The sequence below is a fragment of the Aptenodytes patagonicus genome, chromosome 13 (assembly GCF_965638725.1).
Source record: "Aptenodytes patagonicus chromosome 13, bAptPat1.pri.cur, whole genome shotgun sequence".
NCBI classification, from domain to species: Eukaryota; Metazoa; Chordata; class Aves; order Sphenisciformes; family Spheniscidae; genus Aptenodytes; species Aptenodytes patagonicus.
Window position 1 is genome coordinate 5657377 of NC_134961.1, and position 21474 is coordinate 5678850.

Genomic DNA, 21474 nt, shown 5'->3' on the forward strand with positions numbered 1-21474 from the left:
GGTTGGTATTTTCCCTTCCCTCTGCTCCGGTTGCAGGCAGCTTTGAGCCGGGCAGCCGCCGAGGCGAGCTGAGCTGAGGACTGCAAAGCATTTGCCGTAGAATCTGAAGAATTTGGAGTGAAACCCCCAAAGAAATTAAGGACAGATGGGTTACAGGGGAAAAAAGAAACCCGATTTCCTTCTGCTGCTCGGTGCCTGCCTCCAAGGCAGCCCCTCATCCCTGCTGCTGCTCTGTGCTGGCCATGGGGCTGGTCGGGCACCCTCCTGCATGCCGGGCGAGCCACCATGGGTGCACCGGCACCTCTGCCCCAGGGATGATGCCAAGCGGGGATGATGCCCCTGCAGCAGCCAGGGCCATCCCTGCTCTCTGCCTGTGGCCAACTCTTGCTGCCTCCCTGGCGATGGTCCAGGAGGACTTGGGGCTTCCTCTGGAGAGACCCCGCGTTCCTGTCCTGCAGCGAAGCAGAGCCCCCGGCGAAGCATCAGCTCCTCGAGAGGAGCAAAGCGCCGTGGGAGACATGTGGCAAGAATTAACCTCCTCTCTCCTAATTAACAGCTCCCGGAGAGGCTCCGGGGCAAAGCCAAACCCACCCGCTGCGGTGGCCGGCACTGCCTGGGGTCTGCTGGGGTGTGAGCCCCTTCCCCTTGCCCATGTTTATGGGCTGAAATCGCCGGGATTAGGAGCTTTCTGCTTGGGCTGGTGCTGGCACGCTGCCGGGCGCTGCGTCAGCCCCAACACCTGTGTGCTGACTTCAGCACCTCAACTATTTCTGATGCAACTTTTTTTTTTTCTCTTAAAGCAAGCTCAATGCTGTCGAACGTGTTAATGGGTAGAAATGAAGCATAATTGTTCCTTTGTGTAAAATCAGTCAGTAGAATAGCAGCGGCTTGGCTGCAAAACTGGAACTGCAAACAGGTTGTGGTGTGATCCACCTGGGCTTCTCTCCGTGCTCGCTGGGAGAGCAAGCCTTCTCCTGCGAGAGCTGCTCATGGGAGGAAAATCAGTGGGCTCCTCTCCCCACAGACGGGCAGAGAAAGGATGGTCGGGAAATGGTGCATCCTTTCCTCTCTGAAGGTGCTGTGGATAATTGGTGTTGTGTAGGGCTAATTTTATTATGGTGTATTTGCTACATTCCCATATGCCAAGCCATGGTAAACGACATCCAGATGAAGCCAATGCTGGCACAGCACGGCCGGGCTGGGGAGGAGGAGGAGGAGGAGGAGGCAGGAGGAGTGTGTGTGGATGCAGCCCTCCAGATGCAAACAATAAGGCCAACGGATCTTGATTTCATCTGTCAAGTAATTGGGCTGGAAGTCTGTGCATGCTAATGACTCCACATCAAGCAACTCGGTGCTCAGATGTGACCCATCCCGCTCTGCAGGGAGAGCGGGGGGCTGCAGCCTGCGGTGGCCATGATGAATATCCCCCAGATGTTATCCCATAGGGGAAGCGAGACCCACATGTATGTTATTAATAATGCCAAAGATCTGAGGTTAAAAATGACCACAGGGCGTTCACATGAGCCCCGGGATGGCGGGTCCTGCGGGCTGGTCCTGCTCCAGGGGGGCAGCAGGAGAAGGGCTGGGGGGGCCTGGCCCCACGTCCCGGCTCTGCGTCTGGTGCTGCATGGAGTGGGTGAGCACCATCGGGGCTCCCGGCACCGAAGTGCCCCGCAGCACCCCATTGGGCAGACCCGGCTGTTTTGGGGAGGCAGAGGATGCTCTGAGGAGCTCCAACAGCCGTGAGAGTTAAAGGTGGTGATGACTGGAGGAAGAGGGATGCAGGGATGCCCTGGGAGGCACGGCCAGGGCAGAGCCAGCAGGCTCGTCCCAGGCATGTCCCTGTTTGGGGAGCTGCGGGCAGCCAGCCCCTGCGTCTGAGCTCCCCTGGCTGCCCTTGGCTTGTCATCTGTCCCCCTCTCCGGCCTCATCCTGGCAGCCTGGGATGCAAAAGCCTGGCTATGGCTGTGCGAGACCCCCAGCATGAGAAGGTGCCTGGGGAATGTGCTGGTCCCCCATGTCAGGCTGTTCTGGTCCCCTCCTGGTACTGCAGCGGGGACTTGAGCCCCGGTGCAGGAAGGATGCGCGGTACGGATGGGCGTCTGTCTGGGTTTCGCACCCCCAAGGCGTGATCCTAAAACCCGTTCCCAGCATTTTGGATTCATGGGCTCTCTTGTTGGTTTTCATCTGTGCTCAGAAGTTGGGTCAGGTGATGGGTGAGACCCAAGGTGGGGACGTACATCACCATGTGCCGGTGACTGCGGGGAGGGTGCTGCAGCCCAGCAAGCTGGTGGGGATGCTCCTGCACTCTCTCCGGTGAGGGCTGTTGGCTCTCCCCTTCTCCGTGGGGCTCCAGGGGTTTATCTGTGAAGTTCACATGGGGGCAGGGGCTGGTGCTGTTGGGACGTGTTTGGCAAGAGGTGGAGGAACAGGCAGAGGGTCCCGGGTGGATGAGCCGGGGCTGGGGGCTTCTGCCACTCTGCAGCAGACCCCTGTGGGTGTGCTTGGGACTGTGGTGTGGGGAGTGACGGGAGAGTCCTGGAGCACAAGCACCCAAATATTTGGATGAAGCTTTGAGGCATGGGATGCTGGTGGGTGCCACAAGCCCACGTGGAGTGATGCCAGCCTAAGGGCCCCCGGGGCGGCTCTCCCTGTTGAGCGGAGCTCTCGGACTGACGAGCCTCAGGTTACTGGCAGCTTTGGTCCTGGCTCCATTTCTCCCAGACACAGCAGAGCCCAGGTGATTTGCCTGAAAGCTCCTGTCGTCGGCCGGGCTCCAGACAAAGCCCTGGCTCCTTCCCGCAGAGCCGGCGAGCACTGACCTGCCTTTTTCGGGCAGGGGATGGGGCCCGCGGGGTCATACAGCACATGTGGGTGCCTGCGCTATAGGAACCAGATGCCTACTGTCCCCGGGAAAGGGGATCCTCACCACCAAGAGGCTTTTGTCTCTAAATGTTTTTTTCTTTTTTTCCCCAATGCTTTTCCCTGCCGTGTGTGAGCTGGGAAGGGGCTGGGGTACCGGGAAGCAGGATCTGAATGCTATTGAAGTGCGCGGGCAAGTGCTCGCAATCCCCCAGCACCTGCAGTTTATTGGTGCGGGAGGTATTGCAGCCCTGGGGCTGCGGGAACGCGAGTGTACCCTGCGCCCTCTCCTATTTTGGAGGCTTTCCAGCCTTTCCCCGCTGATTGCTTCAGCATGTGCATCGCAGATGATGAGAGATGAGTGGGATCGGCCCTCGCCTGCTGGGCGAGGCACGGCAGCCGGACCCGGACCCTTCCCTCGTGCCGGCGGCAGCTCCCGGCAGGCAGCAGTGCTCCCTGGGGCTCCCTTCCACTCGCCTCTCCTCGCTCCTGGGTGAGACCCAAGGTCTTGCCGGAAAGCGGGTGTTTTTCACCTGGAAAGCAGGGTCTTGGCATGCGCAGCTCTGGCGTGACCTGACGGCCGCTCGGGCTTTGACTTCGGCAGCTGTAATTCACGAGTGCACATGATGCATGCCACTATTTGGGGGAATGAGGGTGTTGGCTCGTTATGTTCGTTACTAGATTCATTATCCATTCATTAGCTGTTCTTAATGGTGCAATATTTTGCTGTCATAGGGGTTTTGCAGGATTAAGACTGGAGTAGACAATGAGAACAGACAAAGAAAATGCATTACCACTATATATGACAAATACTGTTGGCAGGGCTGCTTGGGCAATGGAGCCCGTATGATGCCAGGGGCACCTGCACCCACTGCCCCGTGCCAGGGGCTGCCCAGCATCAACCGCGGGATGCAGGGAGAGCTCGGGGGTGGCCCAGGGAGCAGGACCGTCCCCATCTTGGGGGGGGCTAAAAGTCAGGATTCTGACCCAAAGTCACAGCCTGATCCCTCTGCTGTTACTGAAAAACTTCTGAAATTCAGGTTTTATCGCATTAAGCTCTGGAATCCGCGTTGCCCACAGCGGAGGAGCAGGTTTTGCTGGGGGCGCAGCTGGCCAGGGTTTAATCCAGTGGTTTTGCCTCCCCCTTCGACACCACATTTTTTTTTCCTGTTTCCAAAACCCAACCAAATGCATGACAGAAGGACACTTGGGAGCCTGCCTCCCTCCTCGCTGGCAGCGGGGAGCCCTTTGAACTCCGCTTTTTCTCCTCCATCCATTTGAGACGTTTTCTTTAAAACTTTGCTTTGTGTTTCGTTATTGCTCGGCTCTGCTCCAGATGTTCCGGTTCTCGACCCCGCACCTTCCCGAATGGGATGACACTATTGATTTAGACCTGCAAACAAGCACCGGCTGGTGAAACGCCCGGCAGAACGAATACCCGCGTTCACATACATATTGATGGGCTGCTCAGAGCCTTTATTGGGATGCTTCCAAGCACATTAGAGAATACGTCTATTTGGCATGTAATTAAATAAGATCAGCAATGAACACGTAATTATGGTTCCACTGAGTTACTAAGCTTGTAAAGAGCAGATAAGAAGTTGTCAAGATACCCCTGGCTGGTCAGTCAACTGCTCGTTGTGCAGGTTGACCTAGCAGACAGGCAGAAATAACTGCAGGGGATGTGAGGAGTGTCGGAGGGGCTGATAACGAGGAGCTGACGGTGGGACCTGAGACCTTGTTTCCTCCCTGCCCGAGAAAGGCAGAGGTGCTGCCGGCTCGCCCTTGGGTCGTGGCTCTGGTAAACCCACAGGGACTTTGCCACCTCCACAGCACTGAACCCACCTCGTCCCCAAGCTTTTTGGGCTGCAGATCTCCTGAAACACCCGTCAGGGCGCCGGGCACCGCGCTGAAAGTCCTGCTGCAGCCGGGCAGGCTCCACGCTGTCGGCTTCCGCTGCAGCCGTCATCCATCTGCAAACAGCGATGTTTCACCGTCCGACTGCGTGGCATCGCCTGACTTCTTCAAGAAGGGACTTTCTCAGCTGGAAATGGCCTTGTCGCCCCATACATCTAACCAGGATAAAGAAATCCCTCTGCTTCCACAGACCTGTGTGACCAGACACTGGGCAACAGCAAATTAAACACCAAAAAAACCCCACCTTTGCTTTTGTGCCGCCTCCCTGTCCCTGTAATTGTTCGCTCCCAGGATGACCTGAAACTGTTGTCACTCTTGCGTCTTCGCCCAGGAGGGCACCAATAAAGGAACGATTGCAGCCAGCCCCGAGTTTGTGTTTGTGTGGGAAATGAGGAGGAAAGCGGGGCCAGGGCAGAGCTGGGATGCTGTGCGGCGGATGTCTGAGCGCTCTGGATGGTACAGTTAATAGCTGGTGTCCCGGGGACAGAGGTCTGGTTAGCGAAGGGCTGTGTCTGATACTCTGCAGCTCTGCCTACTCTAATAAAAATCGCACATTTCATGTATATTATTTTTTAAATTGAAGCTTTAAAAAAATCAGTGGGTTTTGGCTGCTTTATCCCCTTATTGGGATTATTTAAATCAAAAGCAGAAATAGGGGGAAGGCTCCTTTTGTAACTCCAGCTGGCCAGGAGCCAGCCACGTCTGCGCTGCCGTGAGCAGGCAGTGCTCCCCAGGCTGGTGTGGAGGCAGAGGGCAGCGGGGCGGCCGGGGGTCCCGGGGCCGGGGAGGCTGCCACCCCTCTGGGACCCCACCGCTGCCCCAAAACGCCATTAGGGGAATGAGGTGGAGCTGTTGAACTCGTGTCCCTGCCAGGCTGATGGAGGGAGCGGAGACCTGCAAGTGCCGAGGGGCTGGGAAAAGCCACGTCATCCCTTTGGTGCTGCCAGCACCAGCTTTTGCCTTCTGTGAAATGCTGTGCTGCTGTTTGGTCACCTGCAGCGCTGCGGGAAGGCGCATCGTGCTGCGCAGCCGCGTCCTGCCGCCCCGTGGGGAGTTCTGCAAGGCTGCAGCCAGCGCCCGATGCTGGGGGCATTGCTTCCCCTGCTGAAACCCTCGCTCCCGGGATGCTGCTCCCTTCCCAAGGCAGGCAGGAGAGCGGCTTTGCCCTGGTCCACGCAGCCTCTGCGTGGCTCAGCCCCCAAATCCCAGCGGACACTGGGCTGGAGTAGGGAGCTAAGGTGTCCAAACGTCCCGGCGGTGGCAGGGGACAGCAAGTTTGTTGGAGTTGGTGGGTGTTTTTGTTGTGCAAATGCCTCACCTCCTCCCCGAGCGGGGCTGTCTCCAGCTCGCTGGTATTGCTATAGCTACGGGCAATTTTCTGTATTCAAGTTTTGCAAAACCATATTAAGAAAAATCTCGCCCTGGTGCTGCTGGCTCTCCTCCAGGCTGGAAATTGCATTCCCCTGCTTGAAATTCCTCCTGGAGTTTCAGATGGAGAATGTACAACTTCACTTTCCATCTTGAGCTGCTGTCACACATTTTAATAACAGGGGCTGTGCTACACCCCAGAGGTGGCCGCACGCCAGGATTTTGAAGCGAACCCGTTGGAGCGGTTGCGGTGAGGGTTTGGACGGTCGCGAAGGCGCTGGAGCCGCGGCTCAGCCCCGGCCCTGGCCCTTCCTGCACCCCCAGCCCGGCTCAGCCTCTTGGACCGAGAACGGAGTTTGCGGGTTAACTTTTCATCCTCTGTGTGAGCGTGGTGATGAGTTTGTTGGTGTCTCCTTTGCCCCGGGTGATGGGAACCCCCTGGGCCCGGAGGGGATCGGCTTTTTTTGCTGTACCGAAGTGCCTGTTATCCCAATTAGAGGGAGACACGATTCATTCCTCCTCCTTCGTGCTTGTATCCATCCCAGCTCGGCTAGCCCTGGTTTGCTCAGGCAAAGCCCCGATGGTCCCGTCCAGGTTTCTCCCTCTGTAAAACCTGCCTCTCGCCACCAGCAGGATCAGGGCAAATCACCCCGCAACATTATGTTGAGGTTGGTTTTTTTTTTTCAGTACCCAGTGGGTAAACCTCAAAGCTTGCCAGGTCTCTGGGGAAAGGCTTGCTAATGTCACAGGCTAGCTGAGCTGGGTGACAAGAGGTGGCCTTTGCTGAGAGCCTGGAGGGGACTACACAGGGTAGCAATGACAGGGACCCCCGGTGGCATCCCCTATCCAGATGACCCCAGGGCCCCAGCTCCTGGTGGGGACCGCAGCTCGGAGATCCTGTCTCCTTGGCTGGCAGGGCTGTGCTGCTTTAGGGACAGTCACAGGGCTGCTCTTCCAGCGAGCGTCACCGTGCCTGGGGGTCAGGCATCCCATCCCCTGTGGTACCCACATCCCTGGGGACAGGGACACCTGCATCCCCAGGGATGGGGTTTGCCTCTCCTGGCTGTGGATGCTGGCTTGCCTCTTACTGAGCTCCCTTTTATGGATTGCTCTTTGAACCCAAGGAGTTGTGCTGTATTTGTAAAACACACCGCTGTAATCAGGGAAACAGCCTTCCTAATTGGATTGGAACGGCCCGGAGTAATTGGCTGTTTGGGAGCAGCCGTTTCGAATCAAGCTGTGCGTGCCTTAATAAGTTTGCTTGCCTTTATCAGCTTGGCAAACTCCGCTGTGGAGGTGACCTGTTAAATGATCTCCCGTGTTTCTAAAGCATTTTTCATCCCCACTGATCCCTTGAGCCCTTTTCTTTCTTTCTTTGTAATAACAAACTTTGGGAAATCCCAGAGCACCCACTCTGCGGCTCCCGCCTGCCTGCTGCGGCGGGCAGAGGGGAGGTCTCTGGAGGAAAGGCTGGGTCGTGGTGCTGGGGTGGCCGGTCAGGATGCTCTGGCCAGTTATCTGGGGTCCCATCCTGCTTGGACCCGCCAGTTTTGGGGTGGGGGAGAGGATGGACAAGGGGAGCATCGAGCTCATGTGCCACCACACTGATGTTGCTCTGTTTGGCCCTCGGTCGGGCTTGTCACTTCGCTGTCCCGGATCAGGCGTGAACCTCACCTGCTTTGGGACCAGGATTTCAGCCTGCGGTGGGGCTGGCTACCCCCTCTGCTCCGAGTGATCCCCCAGATGGGGCACAGGGAGTTTCGGGGATGGCTGCCCTGGCAGCCTGCTCTGTCCCGGTGCCTCCTCCCTCCAGGGCTGAGCCACCCCAAGGGAGGCTGGCAGGTACAGCCCTGCGTTCGGAGAGGAGAGGGCAATGCACCTGGCTGGAGGGAGACCTCCCCCCAGAAAAACCCCGATTCAAACCACACATATGTGCGCAACCACGTCTGGCATCAGGCTCTCGCTGCTGCACAGACGCACGGCCCTTTGAGACGGTCGCCAGACATTTCCAACTGATGCTCTGCCACAAGATCTGCCAAGGCAGGATCCAGCCCCCAACCTCGCAGCGCCCGGTGCGGTGGGGGGGGACATCTGCAGCCCGGCTGGGAAGCTGCGCCCTGCCCTGAGGGGATGTGGGGGGCCAGGCGCAGCAGCCAGCACTATGGGACTGGGATGCACCCCCCGGAGTGACACTTCCCTGCATGTCCCTGTGCCACGCGGGGGTCCCTGCTCACCCCCTCGATGCCGCAGCGGCAGCGCCCGGGCGGTTTGGAGGGAGAGCTCACGTCACCGCTGACCCAGCCAAGCTGGGTAGGGCAGGAGGCAGCCCACAGCCATCCCAGCCCTGGGGACCACACAGGCAGGCAGCCCCCGGCAGCACGGGGACCCCCGCAGCCAGCCAGGCTGGCCTGTCACCGACGAAAGGGCGGCCCTGAGGCAAACTGCAAATCTGGCATGGACGGAGCGTCGCCATTGCTGAGCATCCCGCATGGGATGAGCATACTGCTCATGGCTCCCTGGTGCCTCCTGCGAGCCTGGCAGTGCTGGCACCGGCCAGGGTCAGGCTTCTCTGCTCTGCAGCTTTATTTTTCCCTTTTGCTGCTTGCCCATCAGCGCTGGGCATCACTGCCATGGGAGCTCCTGGCCAGCTTGGATGTGTCTCACCTCTTCCCCTTGGCAGCAACCGAAAGCTCCTTTGGCATCTTCCTCCGCACGGCCGCTGTGCCCCGGCTGCCCCCGGGCTGAGGTACCCCAGTCCCTGGGGAGCTGCCAAGCTATCGGCCAGGTCATGGGGCTTCCTGGGGACCCACTCGCTCCTGCCGGGACCCCAGGGGGAAAAAAACGACCCTTCTCATCCTTCAGTGGAGACAATTGTCTCCGAGGTTCAAAGCACCTTCGTCCCAGCCGGAGGGCTGAGGCAACGGTGATACAGTAAGTGAAATGGCCAGCACTTGCATCTCATCAATCAGGGGTCGGAAACGTGGAGGCTCCCTCCACATCCGCAGTGTCTGCGTGCCGCTCCCCACCAGCGCTCGCAGCCCATCCGTAACGCCGGTGACAGCCCCGAACAATTTCATCTGCCTCTGCCAGAGCAGCCCGGTGGCTCCTGCGTGCTGTGAGCGGCCCTGGGGACCAGCTGTGCCACAGAGATGCCCGTGGGGCCGCTGCCCCCAGCCCCCCTGGGGCCGTGGGGTGCCACCCGAGGGTGCAGAGCCCTGATGCCAGGGTTTATGCAGTGACCCAGGGCAGGGACCGTGGTGCGCACCAGCCTTGGGAGCAAGCTGAGGTGTTGGGGTACAGGGTACGGCAGTGCCTGTCCCTGCTCTCCCCAGGGGCGAGGATAAATCCTCCCAACACTGTTCCCAGCCGTGCACTGCAAAGGACTGGCAAGCACAGCCGGCGTGCTGGCTGCACTGGCTCTGCTCCCTGCTGCTTGCTGCCCGCCCGGCTTCAGCTCCTTGCTGCAAACACATCGATGCCCATCGCAGCGACGTTGCTCCTGCCTGGGGAAGGCAGCCCTGTCCCCCGGCAGACACCAGCGCCACCGGCAGCCCGGCAAGTGGCTGCAGCGGGAGACCTTTCGACAGGATCACCAAACTCTGGGAAAGCGGTGCTCTTGGGTAGGTTGTGTTATCAGAGCCGCGGACGAAGACGTGCTAACGGAGGGGGAAGACACGTGGCAGACGATGTGGCCGGGGGATCAGAGCGGCACCGGGCACGGGCCCCGCTGGCCCGGGTTCAGACCCCACGTCCCACACAGCCCTTCTTGGGCAGCCAGAGAGACGTGAGGGCGGCCGCTGCCTGCCAAGGGCACCGAGCACGGGCAACATCAGAGCTGCTCATTTGAGAACTCCTTTTTTTTTCCAAACAAAATGTCCTAATTTTGCTTAAAAAATTACACCTGAGTGTAATTTGTTGTCCTTAATTGCCTGAGCTGCAGGCAAGGCAGGGAGCCGGTCCTTGTCCAGTGGGGTCTCCGCTGAAGCCGGGGACCTTCCTGCAGGGACACCCGCCAGCTCATCCGAAGGCAGGGCTGGGGAAGCCTGGGGCACAGCCCAAGCGCTCGCAGTGCTCGGTGCTTCCCCTCCTCGCCGCCGGGCGTCTGGCCCCAGCAGCGAGCCCCGAGCTCACGTTTTGAGTCTTCTTCCCTGATTTTGAAGGTGAGAAAGGAAAAGGTGCTGCTCCTCCGACCGTGCCTGAGCTCTGGCAAGTGCTGAGACACGGGAGGGGAGCTGGCAGTGCCGAAAGGCACCGCTGCACCCCCTCACCGCAGGCAGCCCCAGCCCTGCGCCCCCGAGGGATCCCCCCACACTGAGGGTGAGGAGGGTGGCTGCGCTGTGCTGCGCTCCCCTGCCTGCCTTTCCCGAGCCTCCCTGGCTGTGTTTTGACAGAAGTTTGTCAAAATGGATATATTCTTGCCAAGCGTTTCCATTTTGACAAATTGGCATTTTCCAACAACAACACCCCCCCAACCCAAACAGGGAGCTGGAGCCGTTCCCACCCGCTCTCGCCCGGAGTGAAACAGTTCCTATTTCTAATCGCTTACGTAAACCCAACAAGAGCTGGCAAGTGCCGCGCGGCAGATTTTGGATGCGTTTTTATTTATCAAACTGCTCCCGATAACAGATTCACTTCCTAGTCATAATCCTTCCTCCTCATTTTTCCCTGGGGAACCTTCGCGTTGCAAGTTGGAAGGGATCTCCAGTCGCACTCGCGCAGTTATTTCCTCTCGTTGAAAAGCTACCGTGCAGGACGGGCCAGGCAGCCCCAGCGCAGCCTCCTGCAAGCACCAGCCACGAGAGGGCACAAAGCCCCGTCCTGCTGCAGCCCTGCCACCCTGCAGCCCTGCCATCATGCAGCCATGCCGCCCTGCAGCCCTGCCACCCTGCAGCCAGGCCACCCCGCAGCCATGCAGCCCTGCAGCCGTGCAGCCCTGCAGCCGTGCTGTCATGCAGCCATGCTGTCCTGCAGCCGGGCCACCCCACAGCCCTGCAGCCGTGCCATCGTGCAGCCAGGCCACCCTGCAGCCCTGCAGCCGTGCCGTCCTGCAGCTGTGCTGTCCTGCAGCTGTGCCGTCATGCAGCCCTGCAGCCATGCCATCATGCAGCTGTGCCGTCCTGCAGCCAGGCCACCCTGCAGCCCTGCCAGCCCGCCGTCCTGCCACCCTGCAGCCCTGCCACCCTGCAGCCCTGCCATCATGCAGCCCGGCTGTCATGCAGCTGCGCTGTCCTGCAGCCCAGCGGCCTTGCAACTGTGCCATCATGCAGCCGTGCCGCCTTGCAGCTGTGCCATCGTACGAGCATGCAACGGTGCAGCTGTGGCACCACGCAGCCACGCAGGAGCATCGCTGCCTCCTGATACAGCTGTGTTTGCGCAGCTCTGCACCCCCCTCCGGTCACAGGCCATGGATCTCCCCCTCCCCGCCATGCTCTATCTCTCGGAAGACTCGGGGGATCTAATTATAAAAAGAGCTAATTATATTAATAGGTTAATTAAGACACTGCTGATTTCAGATACAAAAAAGGAAGGCTTTAGCACAAGACTGGAAATCAGCCTCAGTGTTTCGAGGCGTGGGGCAGGGTGGACCCCAGGAGCATTTCAATGAAGCCGCAGGGGGTGCCAGGCGCGATGGCCCCATGGGAGCCCCCAGGCACGGGCACCCCGGGGCTGGGTCTCGGCTGTCTTGCGTTTGGTGGTGGCACACGCTGCCGGGAGGGCAGGAGCAAGCCGGGATGGTGCCATTGCTGCACGCGAAGCCCAGGCCTGGCCAGCGGCACCCGGGGATGCTGCCTGCACAGCCACTCGCCACGGGATCTGGCTCCCACGTGTCACCGACACTGCGGCACCGGACGGGGTTTATTTAGCACCCAGGATGCACATTGCTTTGGGCCCCAGGGAATGGGGTTTCCCCAGCAGCAGCAGGAAAACCACCTCATCCCACCCCACCGTCCATCACACGCACGCGTTTCAAATCACACCACCTAAACTGCTGCTTTTGGGCGTATTTTGGAAGGTGCAGGGGCCCGGGTCGAAACCCAGGACTGTCCTTCCCATCCCAAACAATAAATACACGCACACGGGGGCTCCCCACGCCTGCAGCGGGAGCCGGGGCAGCCTAATTAAGCGCTGCCTCTCCGGGTGCCGTTTGCTAATTGCGTGGCACTGGGCTGCCATCGCCGTGATGGCTCTTTATTTCCAGCCCGGCGCCTGCCTGGGATCCCGCACCCCCCGCGGAGCCGCAGCCTCCCCTGCGCGGCCCTTTGCGTGATGCGAAAACACCCGCTGCAGCCCCAGAAATTGTAAAAAAAGAGGGGGAAAAAAGAAAATCGGATGGGAAAACAACATGGGAAAACGCATCCCCCCCCCCCCCCCGACACCCCGCGGCGCACCGGGACCGGGGGAGTTTCCCTCCGCTGCGGCTCCTCGGAGGGGGCGCCGGGGCTGCCCCGGGCCGGGCTGGCGCCCACGCGGGGGCTGCCCGCGGGCGCTGGGGGGGTGCCCCGCTCCCCCGGGGGTACCCCGGCGGTGCCCCACGCGTGTGCCGCGGCTACCACCCCCCCCCCCCCCCCGTCGGGGCGTTGCCGCCCCCACGCGCGTGTCGCGAGCCCTCCCCCGCCCCGCGGGTGGGCGTGGGGGGCGGCGCGCGAGGGGGAGGGCCGGGCCGGTCCGGGCCGGGTGTGCGCGGGGAGGGGTCGGGCCGGGTGTGCGCGGAGCGGCGCGGAGGGGAGCGCGGAGGGGAGCGCGGGGGGCTCGGCGGCGCGGCCGGGCAGGGCGGCGGTGCGGGATGCGCTGCCCGGCGGGGCCGGGAGCGGCCCCCGATGGGATGTAGCGGGCGGCTGCTGGGACCCGTCGGGGGCCGCCGCGCCTCGCTGCTCCTCACCATGATCCTCTTCTTCACCTACTTCTTCTACTGCCTGCCGGGGCCCTGCGAGCCGCTGCCGCCCGCCCTGCTGCTGCCGCCGCCCGCCGCGCTCCCCGACGGCGCGGGGCCGGGGGCGGCGGGGGGCGCGGGGCCGGGGGCGGCGGGCGGCGGCAGCCGGCGTTTCCCGCAGGCCATCATCGTGGGCGTGAAGAAGGGCGGGACGCGGGCGCTGCTGGAATTCCTGCGGGCCCACCCCGGGGTGCGAGCCGTGGGCGCCGAACCCCACTTCTTCGACAGGTGCTACGAGAAGGGGCTGCGCTGGTACAGGTAACGGCGGGGGGCGGGGGGGGGGGGGAGGCGGGCTGGCCTCGGCAATCGCTAATTAAGCGCCGAGCCGCGTTTAATTGCCTCCGGTGCCGTGACGGGCTTGCTCTGCAACAGGCTGGTCCGAGCGCGGCGGCTCCCCGGAGGCGGCCCGAGGGGCTGAGGTGACAGCGGGGGGACTGAACGGGCCGGGGGGCCAGTCCCGGGCGGGGGGGGGGGGGGGGCGAAGGGAGCTGGTGCGGGTTCACAGGGGGACGGCGGCTCCGACCCGGCCTTGCCCGGCCGGGGGGCTGGTTTTTCGGGGCCGCTGCCGAGGTCGGGAGCGGTGGGAGCGTGGGAGCCGGTCCCCGCGTGTGCGGGTCCCCGCGTGTGCGTGTCCCCGCGTGTGTCCCCGCGTGCCCCATCCCGCGGCCCGGGCGGCCGGGAGCGGAACGGCCGGCAGCAGAAACCTGCTTTTTTAATTATCTGGGCTTTGGGATTTTAACCTTTATCACTTTATTCTCAGCTGTCCCACAGTTGCCCCACCGGGTTCCTTCGGGAATTTTTTTATTCGAGTGGCTTATAAAAATAAAGGGAGCGAGGACCTCGGCTTGCGGGACCGGGCTTGATACTGGCTGTGCGTTGAAACGGTGAACCGGCGAAGGAAGGGGAAGGGTAAAACGGTATCGCTTGAATTCCTCGGTAGGTTTGTGTCAAAGGGCAGAGCCGTATTGATTCAAGGGAGTTGTTTGGTTTTGAGGGTTTCAGTGGAATTGAACTCTTCAGGCGATAAAGCATTCGGAAGAGCAGCTACTGTGCATGTGGTGTCTATTAAACTCCCGTCTCCTGGCCAACTCCGGAGTGGCCGGGCCAAGTGGAGTCGGAGCGCTAAGTCCCTTGAAAGCAGCGAAAGAATCTGGTCCGTTATTTTGAAGAGAGTCCAAATGTGTAGATTTATAAAAGCGCTGCGGTGTTCTCGGGGAAACATCTGAAAATAATAAAAGGAGTAGCTCTCTCTGTCCTTCCTGCCTCTCCGTCCCATTCTCCCCAAGCCCCGCGGGAATACTTTATTTCTTACGTGCTCTTAATTTTTCTCGATGTTTTGGGGGAGGTTGCAGCTTAGCAATCCTCGCCAAAATAATAACCTGTGAAAATCAGCGCGTTTAATGGAAAGTGTAATGTTAGTGGTAATTTTACCCGCAGAGTTTCAGCTCTGTAAGACCACATCTGGACTGTAAAGTTATTGACTTAACACACCTTCAAACGCAGTAAGTAGCGCACTTATTTTTATGACTGTATTAATATTGCCGTGATTTATTAGCTCATTTCTCTGTTCCATTTGTATCCACGCTGCTCTAGAAACAATAATGATGGTAACTAATCTTTTTGGGTGAGGATTACAAGATAGATCTCGCTTGGCAGAATGGGAGTTTAATGACTGCGAGCACGTAATTAAAGCGTGGAAGATCGAACGCTTTCATATCGCTCGCCGTAGTCCGGCGAGATGTTTGCAGGCTGGACCACAGCGAGAGAAGAATTAAATAAGTCTTAGTTTTGGATTGCTATGTAGTGAGTTTTTAGTGCTGTAAGTGCTTGCAGGGAGCCTGGCCTGATACCAGCGAGATGTTTTAAGATGATTCTGCATATGGTTATGGTAAACTTGGAGAAATAGAGCAGGGAAGGTTTTCGGTGCAGCCAGATGCGTCGCAGGGAAGCGTACGCTGTGCTGGGAAGAAGTTGCACCCTTTCTAGTGAGAAAAAAAATCGGTAGAGGTTTTGCTTTAACTCTGCATAGAGCACAAGTGTGTTTTCAATCACACGCACAACGATTTTCCTTAGTTTCCTCTTCTTCTCTTTGCCTCTCTTGTTTTGTCTTCTTACGAGACCTTGCTATACCGAGGGTTTTTTTCCCGGGAAAGCCAGACGGAGCTAAATGTTTAAAGCTGGGTGTGTTTGAGTGGAGGAAAATAGAAGTTGGACAGAAGTTCAGGTTTTTCCAATGAGTATCTCAAAGTGGTGTAAACATTTTTAAAATATTTGAACTTGCTAGGAAACCAAAATTACACCAACTGCTTCTCATGCCAAGATATTTGGCCCGAAGGCACCTGTAGGTCGTTGCTTGTCTTAAGTAAATGTGAAAAGAAGAAAAAAAAAAAAAATTCCCTTGGAAATATCGCCACAGAATTATTTTGTTCTTTTTTGGTAGTTCAGTCCCGTAGTGATTTCACTGCTGTGGCAGGAGTATCTGCTTGTGGGTGCCGGGTAGTTTACATTATAAGGTAAGTTACTGACTGAAACCATTTGTTCTTACCAGAGTGTTTTATTTTATTTAAATTTGAAAGAGCCCAAAGTCCCTTTTTTGGAGGAGTACTTTTTACTAGTGAAAAGAAAATGTGCTGCAAAAGCAGCGAGCATCTCATATGAAATTCCTTGAGTTACTATAGGTTTAGCTAATTATAAGAAGATTAAACACCTTTTCTAGACTGCAGCATAAATTACCTAATGGATAATCCAAGCATGACGTGACGTTTTATCCTAAAGCAAAACACTATTTTAATTTTTTTGGCAGTCAGTACTGCTTAAAGTAAACCTAAATAAAAAGAGTAAGTGATGTTGGTGTGTCTACTCCTCTGCTCACGCAGCGGCTTGGGGAACGCGAGTGTCCTGTTTGGGAACCTGGGAACCTTGCTGTCTGTCTGTCTGTCTGTCTGCTTTATGGGAGCGTAGGCGAAGGCAAACATAAGAACTTAACTGAATCCGAGATGTTTGCCAGTGATACTTAGAACTTCATTGCAAAAATTTGAAGAGATGCTCAGCGTGACGGCACGGGGCCAAATCCTGCCCTTGCTTGTGTGAATTGAGAAGAACTGCACTTGTGGGCTGGGTCACTATGGGGTGTAACGGGTGTAACCCCCTCTGTGTCTGCAGAACAGCGCCCGCTTTCAGCCCAGGGACTTCTCGGTGCGAGGGGGAGCAGAGTCGGGGTGACAGGCGGCATTTGGGGTGCTCGGGGCGTTTGCGTTTTGTACGATGCCTGTGCAAGCACGGCTGCGGGCTCTGTGCTCCGGCGGGCTCTCCAGCGGACGCTGCTCTGCCCCGCTCTGCTCCGCTGGCGATGTTTCGGGGGCGTAGCCGAGATCTCTGCACGGGATTGTTCCCTTTTCGGTTGCCAGAGCCAGGCTCGTTTCCCGGGCGGCCACCAGACGTTGCTCAGAGGTTGGGACCGCTCCGTCTGCCTTGCACCGTAACTCGGCGCAGCCTCGGCAGTTCTGGTGCTGTGGGGAAAAGGGCAGGAGAAGCGGTGGATAGCGGCGGCTTTGGGGCATGAAGGTGGTGCAGGGAAGGGGCTCTGCAGATGCCAGCTTGCATAAAAGGGAGTTTTGGGGAATTCAGCCCGAGGTAGCTTGTCCAAAGAACAGATTCCTTGTCTCCATCCACCAAAACTTTGCAGCGACAGTTCGGTATGACAGTTTTGCTCTGCCTTGTATTTCCTCGTACGATCTATGATCCCAGTCCCTCTTTTCCGTCTCCTCTTCCTGCTTTTTTCCAATAGCTAAGGAAAGAGTTACACAGGAGCGGGGCTGGGCCAAGGCTCCCAACGACCCTTCACATCCCTGAGCGCAGCACACCACAAGAAAGCAGCCGTTGGGGTTGTGCTCTGTGAAACTGCGCCCTGGATGATGGCGCATGCTGGATTTCGTAGGGATTGTAAGGAATTACTTATTTTCTTACAGTTTGGGCCCGAAATAGTAGAAAGTACTATGGGATGGCTAGTCACAGTTGGCCAACGCTTCCTGGTGAGTGGCCAGACTGGAGCTCCGTGGCCGGCTGTGGTGGCACACGGCAAGCGGGCATCGCTGCCGAGCATCCTCCGGTGCTGCAGAGCCATCCCCGAGCTCTGACTCTCTTGGAGGCTGAATTTAGCTTTTTATTGTCATTTCCCCTTTTGATCAGACGCAGCGCATGCAGGTTTGCATGTGGGGGAAGGAACTTTTCATGTGGTTTGTCATGCTCACACTGTGCTTCTGTGCATGCATTAAACAGTGCCGGGGGTGTCCCAGCTTGGGAGCATGTGTGTGCGCCCAGGGGAGGTGGACAGTTAGCAGAGAGCTGCTACATGTGATGTTTTGGGTTTTGGTTCCCCCCCCCCCTCCTTCAGGCCCATTCATGAGAGCTAATAATGTTCTTGAAAGGCATCCAGGATTTCTTGAGCCAGACTTTGTTATCTCCGAACCTTGCAACCCTGAAGCCTTTGAGCGGCAGGGAAAGGACGCGGCTCCAGCACTGCTCTTTTGACTTTTGCTGTGAGTGTTATTGGCAGTTGAAAAGTAGAGCTAAGTAGATGCCTTGAGGGGTTTTTGTGTGTGTTGGGATTGTACAGACAGATCAAGACACTCTATAGCACAAGCTGTTGAATAAAATCCGACGTTTCGGCTACTCTGGAGTCACCAGGCTGCATTTTGGCACGGAGCTTGTATCCCCTTCCAGGGAGAGATTTTCACAGGCACATTTAAGAAAAACATAGGTGGGAACAGACAAAAGGATCTTGGAGGAGTCAGATGGCGATGCACTGAGAGCTGCGCCGGGACGTTATCTTTATTCATTGACACCTGCTAATCTGTTCTGATGGACTCGTGTTTCAGCGTTCCACGGCTGAGAGTGGCCCTTGTTTGTCTTGGTGCATTTGCAGAAGCTCAGTCCTGCAGCCTGCTTCTTGGGTTTATTGCTTCGTGATCTCTTCTTTCTTTTTCTAACTTTCATTACAAAAATAGGGCCTTTCTGTATCAGCTTCCCCTATCCTCACCCCCATGTTTGGAAAAGAAATCCTAAAATGCAAAGAAAAAATGCAGGAAACCTGAGAAAAAGCAGTAATTTTGTAACCATGAAGAAGATATTTTAAAGCTTTTATTTAATGCACAGTATTTTGGATTTGCTTTTACGCAACGTTTTAGTCCCAGCTCTACACTTAGGACAGGGCTCAAGCGCTGTGTGCGTCCCTGCCAGCTGGACAGGTCTCCCCGCGATGGCGTGCCCCCCGTTTTACTGCTCCCTAACACACAGCACTGCCTGGACTTAGGAAGCAATCTGTAATACGTGCAAAGTTCGGTCTTCTGCAAACTGCTTTCACGTGGGATTAAAAAATAGCTCTTACTGCCACGATGAGGAATTAACATTTGAAACCGTTTAAAGGGATCCTATGCAGATGTTGTCGCGGGCAGGCAAGAGGGGCTGTGCCTGCCTTCTTTAGGGGGGTCTTTCCCACTGGCACCGAGCCGGCGAGGGGACAAGGAGCACGACTTGGCCCTCCTGCCCCCCACTTCCATGCTGACATTATTCTCTCGCTTTCATGTGGCAGCTCCCGAGCTTTGTTCCCGATCCAAAGCCCGCCGAAGCCCGTGAAGTGCTTCTTGCTGATACAAGCAGGTTTGCGAGTCTGAATTTTAGCCTGGCTCAGCTGCAAGGCAAAATTAAGTCAGGTTATTCCATGTGTTGTTACGTAGATAGTGTCAGGCTAAAGCGAGTAAAGCTGCATGTTAGTGTTGGCTGCGATTTTTCGGATAAAAGCTGTGACTTGCAGAGTGGAACGAGTCGTGGTCTTCCCGACTGAGGAATGCTTTCTCTGTCGCTGTCTCTTTTAAATAAATGGTGGTTTTATATACAGGCTGTGCAGTGGGGTGTGCAGAAGTAACCTGAGTTTCTAAAGGATTTCAAGTCTGCCAGTGTTGCTATCCCAGACTGCTTAAATAAATATATAAAGCTGGGCACCTAGAAATCATGGGGCCGCTTTAAAAAAATGAATGTTATGTGAATCGATACCTTTGGAAAATACTTCTTCATTCATGCCCTTTTTCTTGTGCTCCCCTGGTTACGCTTTTGTAACCTCAGGGGATAGAAATTTAAACTTATAAACATGGACAGGTTTTTTATCACCTAAGTGTAACTCCAGAGAACTTCTGAAAAGATGTCAAATATCATGAAAAGTTCACAAACAGCAGCGAAAGCTGCGGGGTTTCTGTTAGTTGAATTACTGAGGGGCTGGAGAAATAGTCATCACAGAGTAAGAGAGGGTTTCGGAGTTCCTTCTGAAAAATATTATGGGTTTTTTTTTTCCTAGATTATTTTTAGATGCAGACAGTGACAGAAGGTGGAAAAGGCCAGTGGATTTAGAGGGTGCTTTTATGCAAGGAGAGACTATTACTTAGGAGAGTTCAAAGCTTATTTATAAAACAGTAATTACCATCCCCTGAGACGGAAGTGGGCAGCTCGCACCGAGTCAAGGAGGGGGTTACAATAGTTAATTGGCAAATATGCTTAAAAGCTTCTTCCTGACCTTTTAAAAAACTTTTCGCTAAAACGGGCTTGGGCAGAGATTGAAAACCTGACTAATGAAAGGCCAGGTTTAATACCAGGACTTAGCTCTAAATGGCTTTTCAAAGGGCTTTGGAAATCCGCCTGCTTAGGGAGCCGGCCGGCATCAGAGGGATGCTCCCGTGTCCTGCAGGACCCAGAGTGAGAGCTGACGGGGCTCCAGGTGCTGGGTAAGACCTGAGCCTGGCGGCTCCTTGCCCGCACCCCGGCTCTTGGGATGGCCGAAGGGGCTCGGGCAGGCTGGCATCGCCCGGCTGCCAGCCCGGAACCCCTTAGGGTGGTCTGCTCTCCCTCTAGTCGGGTCCCGTGAGGTGCCCCCCACTGCTGCCCTCCTCCGTGGAGGATCTCGGATGGCTCGGTTTAATGCCTGCCCTTGCTTTCATGCTACGTTTCAGCCCTCCAGCGAGGACCAAGCCGTGTGCTGTGGGGGAGACTGAGATGCTCCGAGTCCCCAGCACTGAGGAGGTGCAGCGTGCCCAGCTTGGCCCCGCCAGCGAGCCCTGCCTGTGGCGCAGAGCTGTGCCGGGCATCTCTGCCAGCCGTGCCCTCCTTGCCCTGCTCCAGCAGGCTAAAAAATCATCAGCTCATCTACCTGGGGTGGACGACAGAGGAGCCGGCGGAGCTCTTGGATCTCCCTCTGTGCCTCCCACCACATTTTTCTGGTGCGTTTGTTTAGAAATTTATTAAAGTGAGGAGCAGAGGGATGTTCTGGACGGCTTTCTGCGGGTCTTTGAAAAGCACTTGGTTGAAAGCCTGGCCTGCGGCTGGGAGGCGCAGGGTCATGGTTTAAGATGAGCCTTTCCTTGCAAGAGGCTGCGCGGGCTGGATGTGGGAATAGGTGGTGTGAAGCACAGTCCTCGTTCCCCAGCAGCTTGCAGGGCTCCGGGGGACGCCATGCATTGCTCTCACGAGTCAGGGTTTGCAGGATCCGACTCGGATCTCTCTAGCAGACTGGCTTACCCTGGGCTTGGCCGAGTTAGTCCCCCTGAGTGGGGTGCGCCAGCTCCGCTCTGTAATAAAGAAATGACAGACACGCGGTGGTTGCACACAAGAACTACATTGCAGCTTTCCACAGATGTGCCGAGAGTCCAGAGAAGTGCAGGTCTGATCCTGCACCACTCTTAGTTACTAGGGCTCTGCCTGAACTCCCGGACACTGTGTGTCTGGCATTACAGTGGGCACCGTGTGTCCCGGGCTGGGGGAGTCTCATCTGGGCTGTGCAATCCGGGGCTTTCCCCTTGGCGGGGTCTGAGATCCCAATGTGTTGGTGCTCAGGGCACGGTGTGCTCGTGGCTGCTCAGGTTTTACACGCTCACCTTTTGTGGTAATGGTCCTGGGTGGAAAATTCACAGCATTTCATTTGACTTCGCCTCCTTCTCCCTCAGTGCAGAGGCAGCTCGCAGATCACAAAAGTCTAAACGTCTTCAAAATTATTCATGCATCTCTTAAGTGAGTCACTCTTGATCTGAAGAGTCGTTTGAAATGCAAATGGGGAATATTGCAGTCAGTCAGGCCACTGGGGCTGTAACCAAGGCTCAGAGGCGGCGTGCCTGGCTAACTGAATTTGAACCAGCAAGTGATCCCAACGCACAGGGTTGTAAATGCCCGACCCTGTGTGCTGCTGGTATTTGCAGACAGCAGGGGTGACTCTGCCTGCAGAGATCCAGGCTTTGCATGTCCGAGGTGCTCTAGAGCCGCAGACCAAAAGGAGCATCCCTGTTCCGGCACGTGCCGCTCGGTTTGGGGCTGCTGGTGACATGAACCGCCCTGACCTGGAGCATGCAGAGTGCTGG

General features: G+C 57.1%; 1 protein-coding gene across 1 annotated transcript in view; it reads left to right on the forward strand.

The window, feature by feature from the left end:
- The first annotated feature begins 12965 nt into the window (after positions 1–12965).
- HS3ST6 (heparan sulfate-glucosamine 3-sulfotransferase 6) overlaps positions 12966–21474 on the forward strand; it is a 41110-nt gene continuing 32601 nt past the window's right edge. Inside the window, exon 1 of the mRNA XM_076350741.1 lies at positions 12966–13336. Within this exon, the coding sequence (XP_076206856.1) occupies positions 12966–13336 (371 nt within the window). The remainder of the gene's footprint in view (positions 13337–21474) is intronic.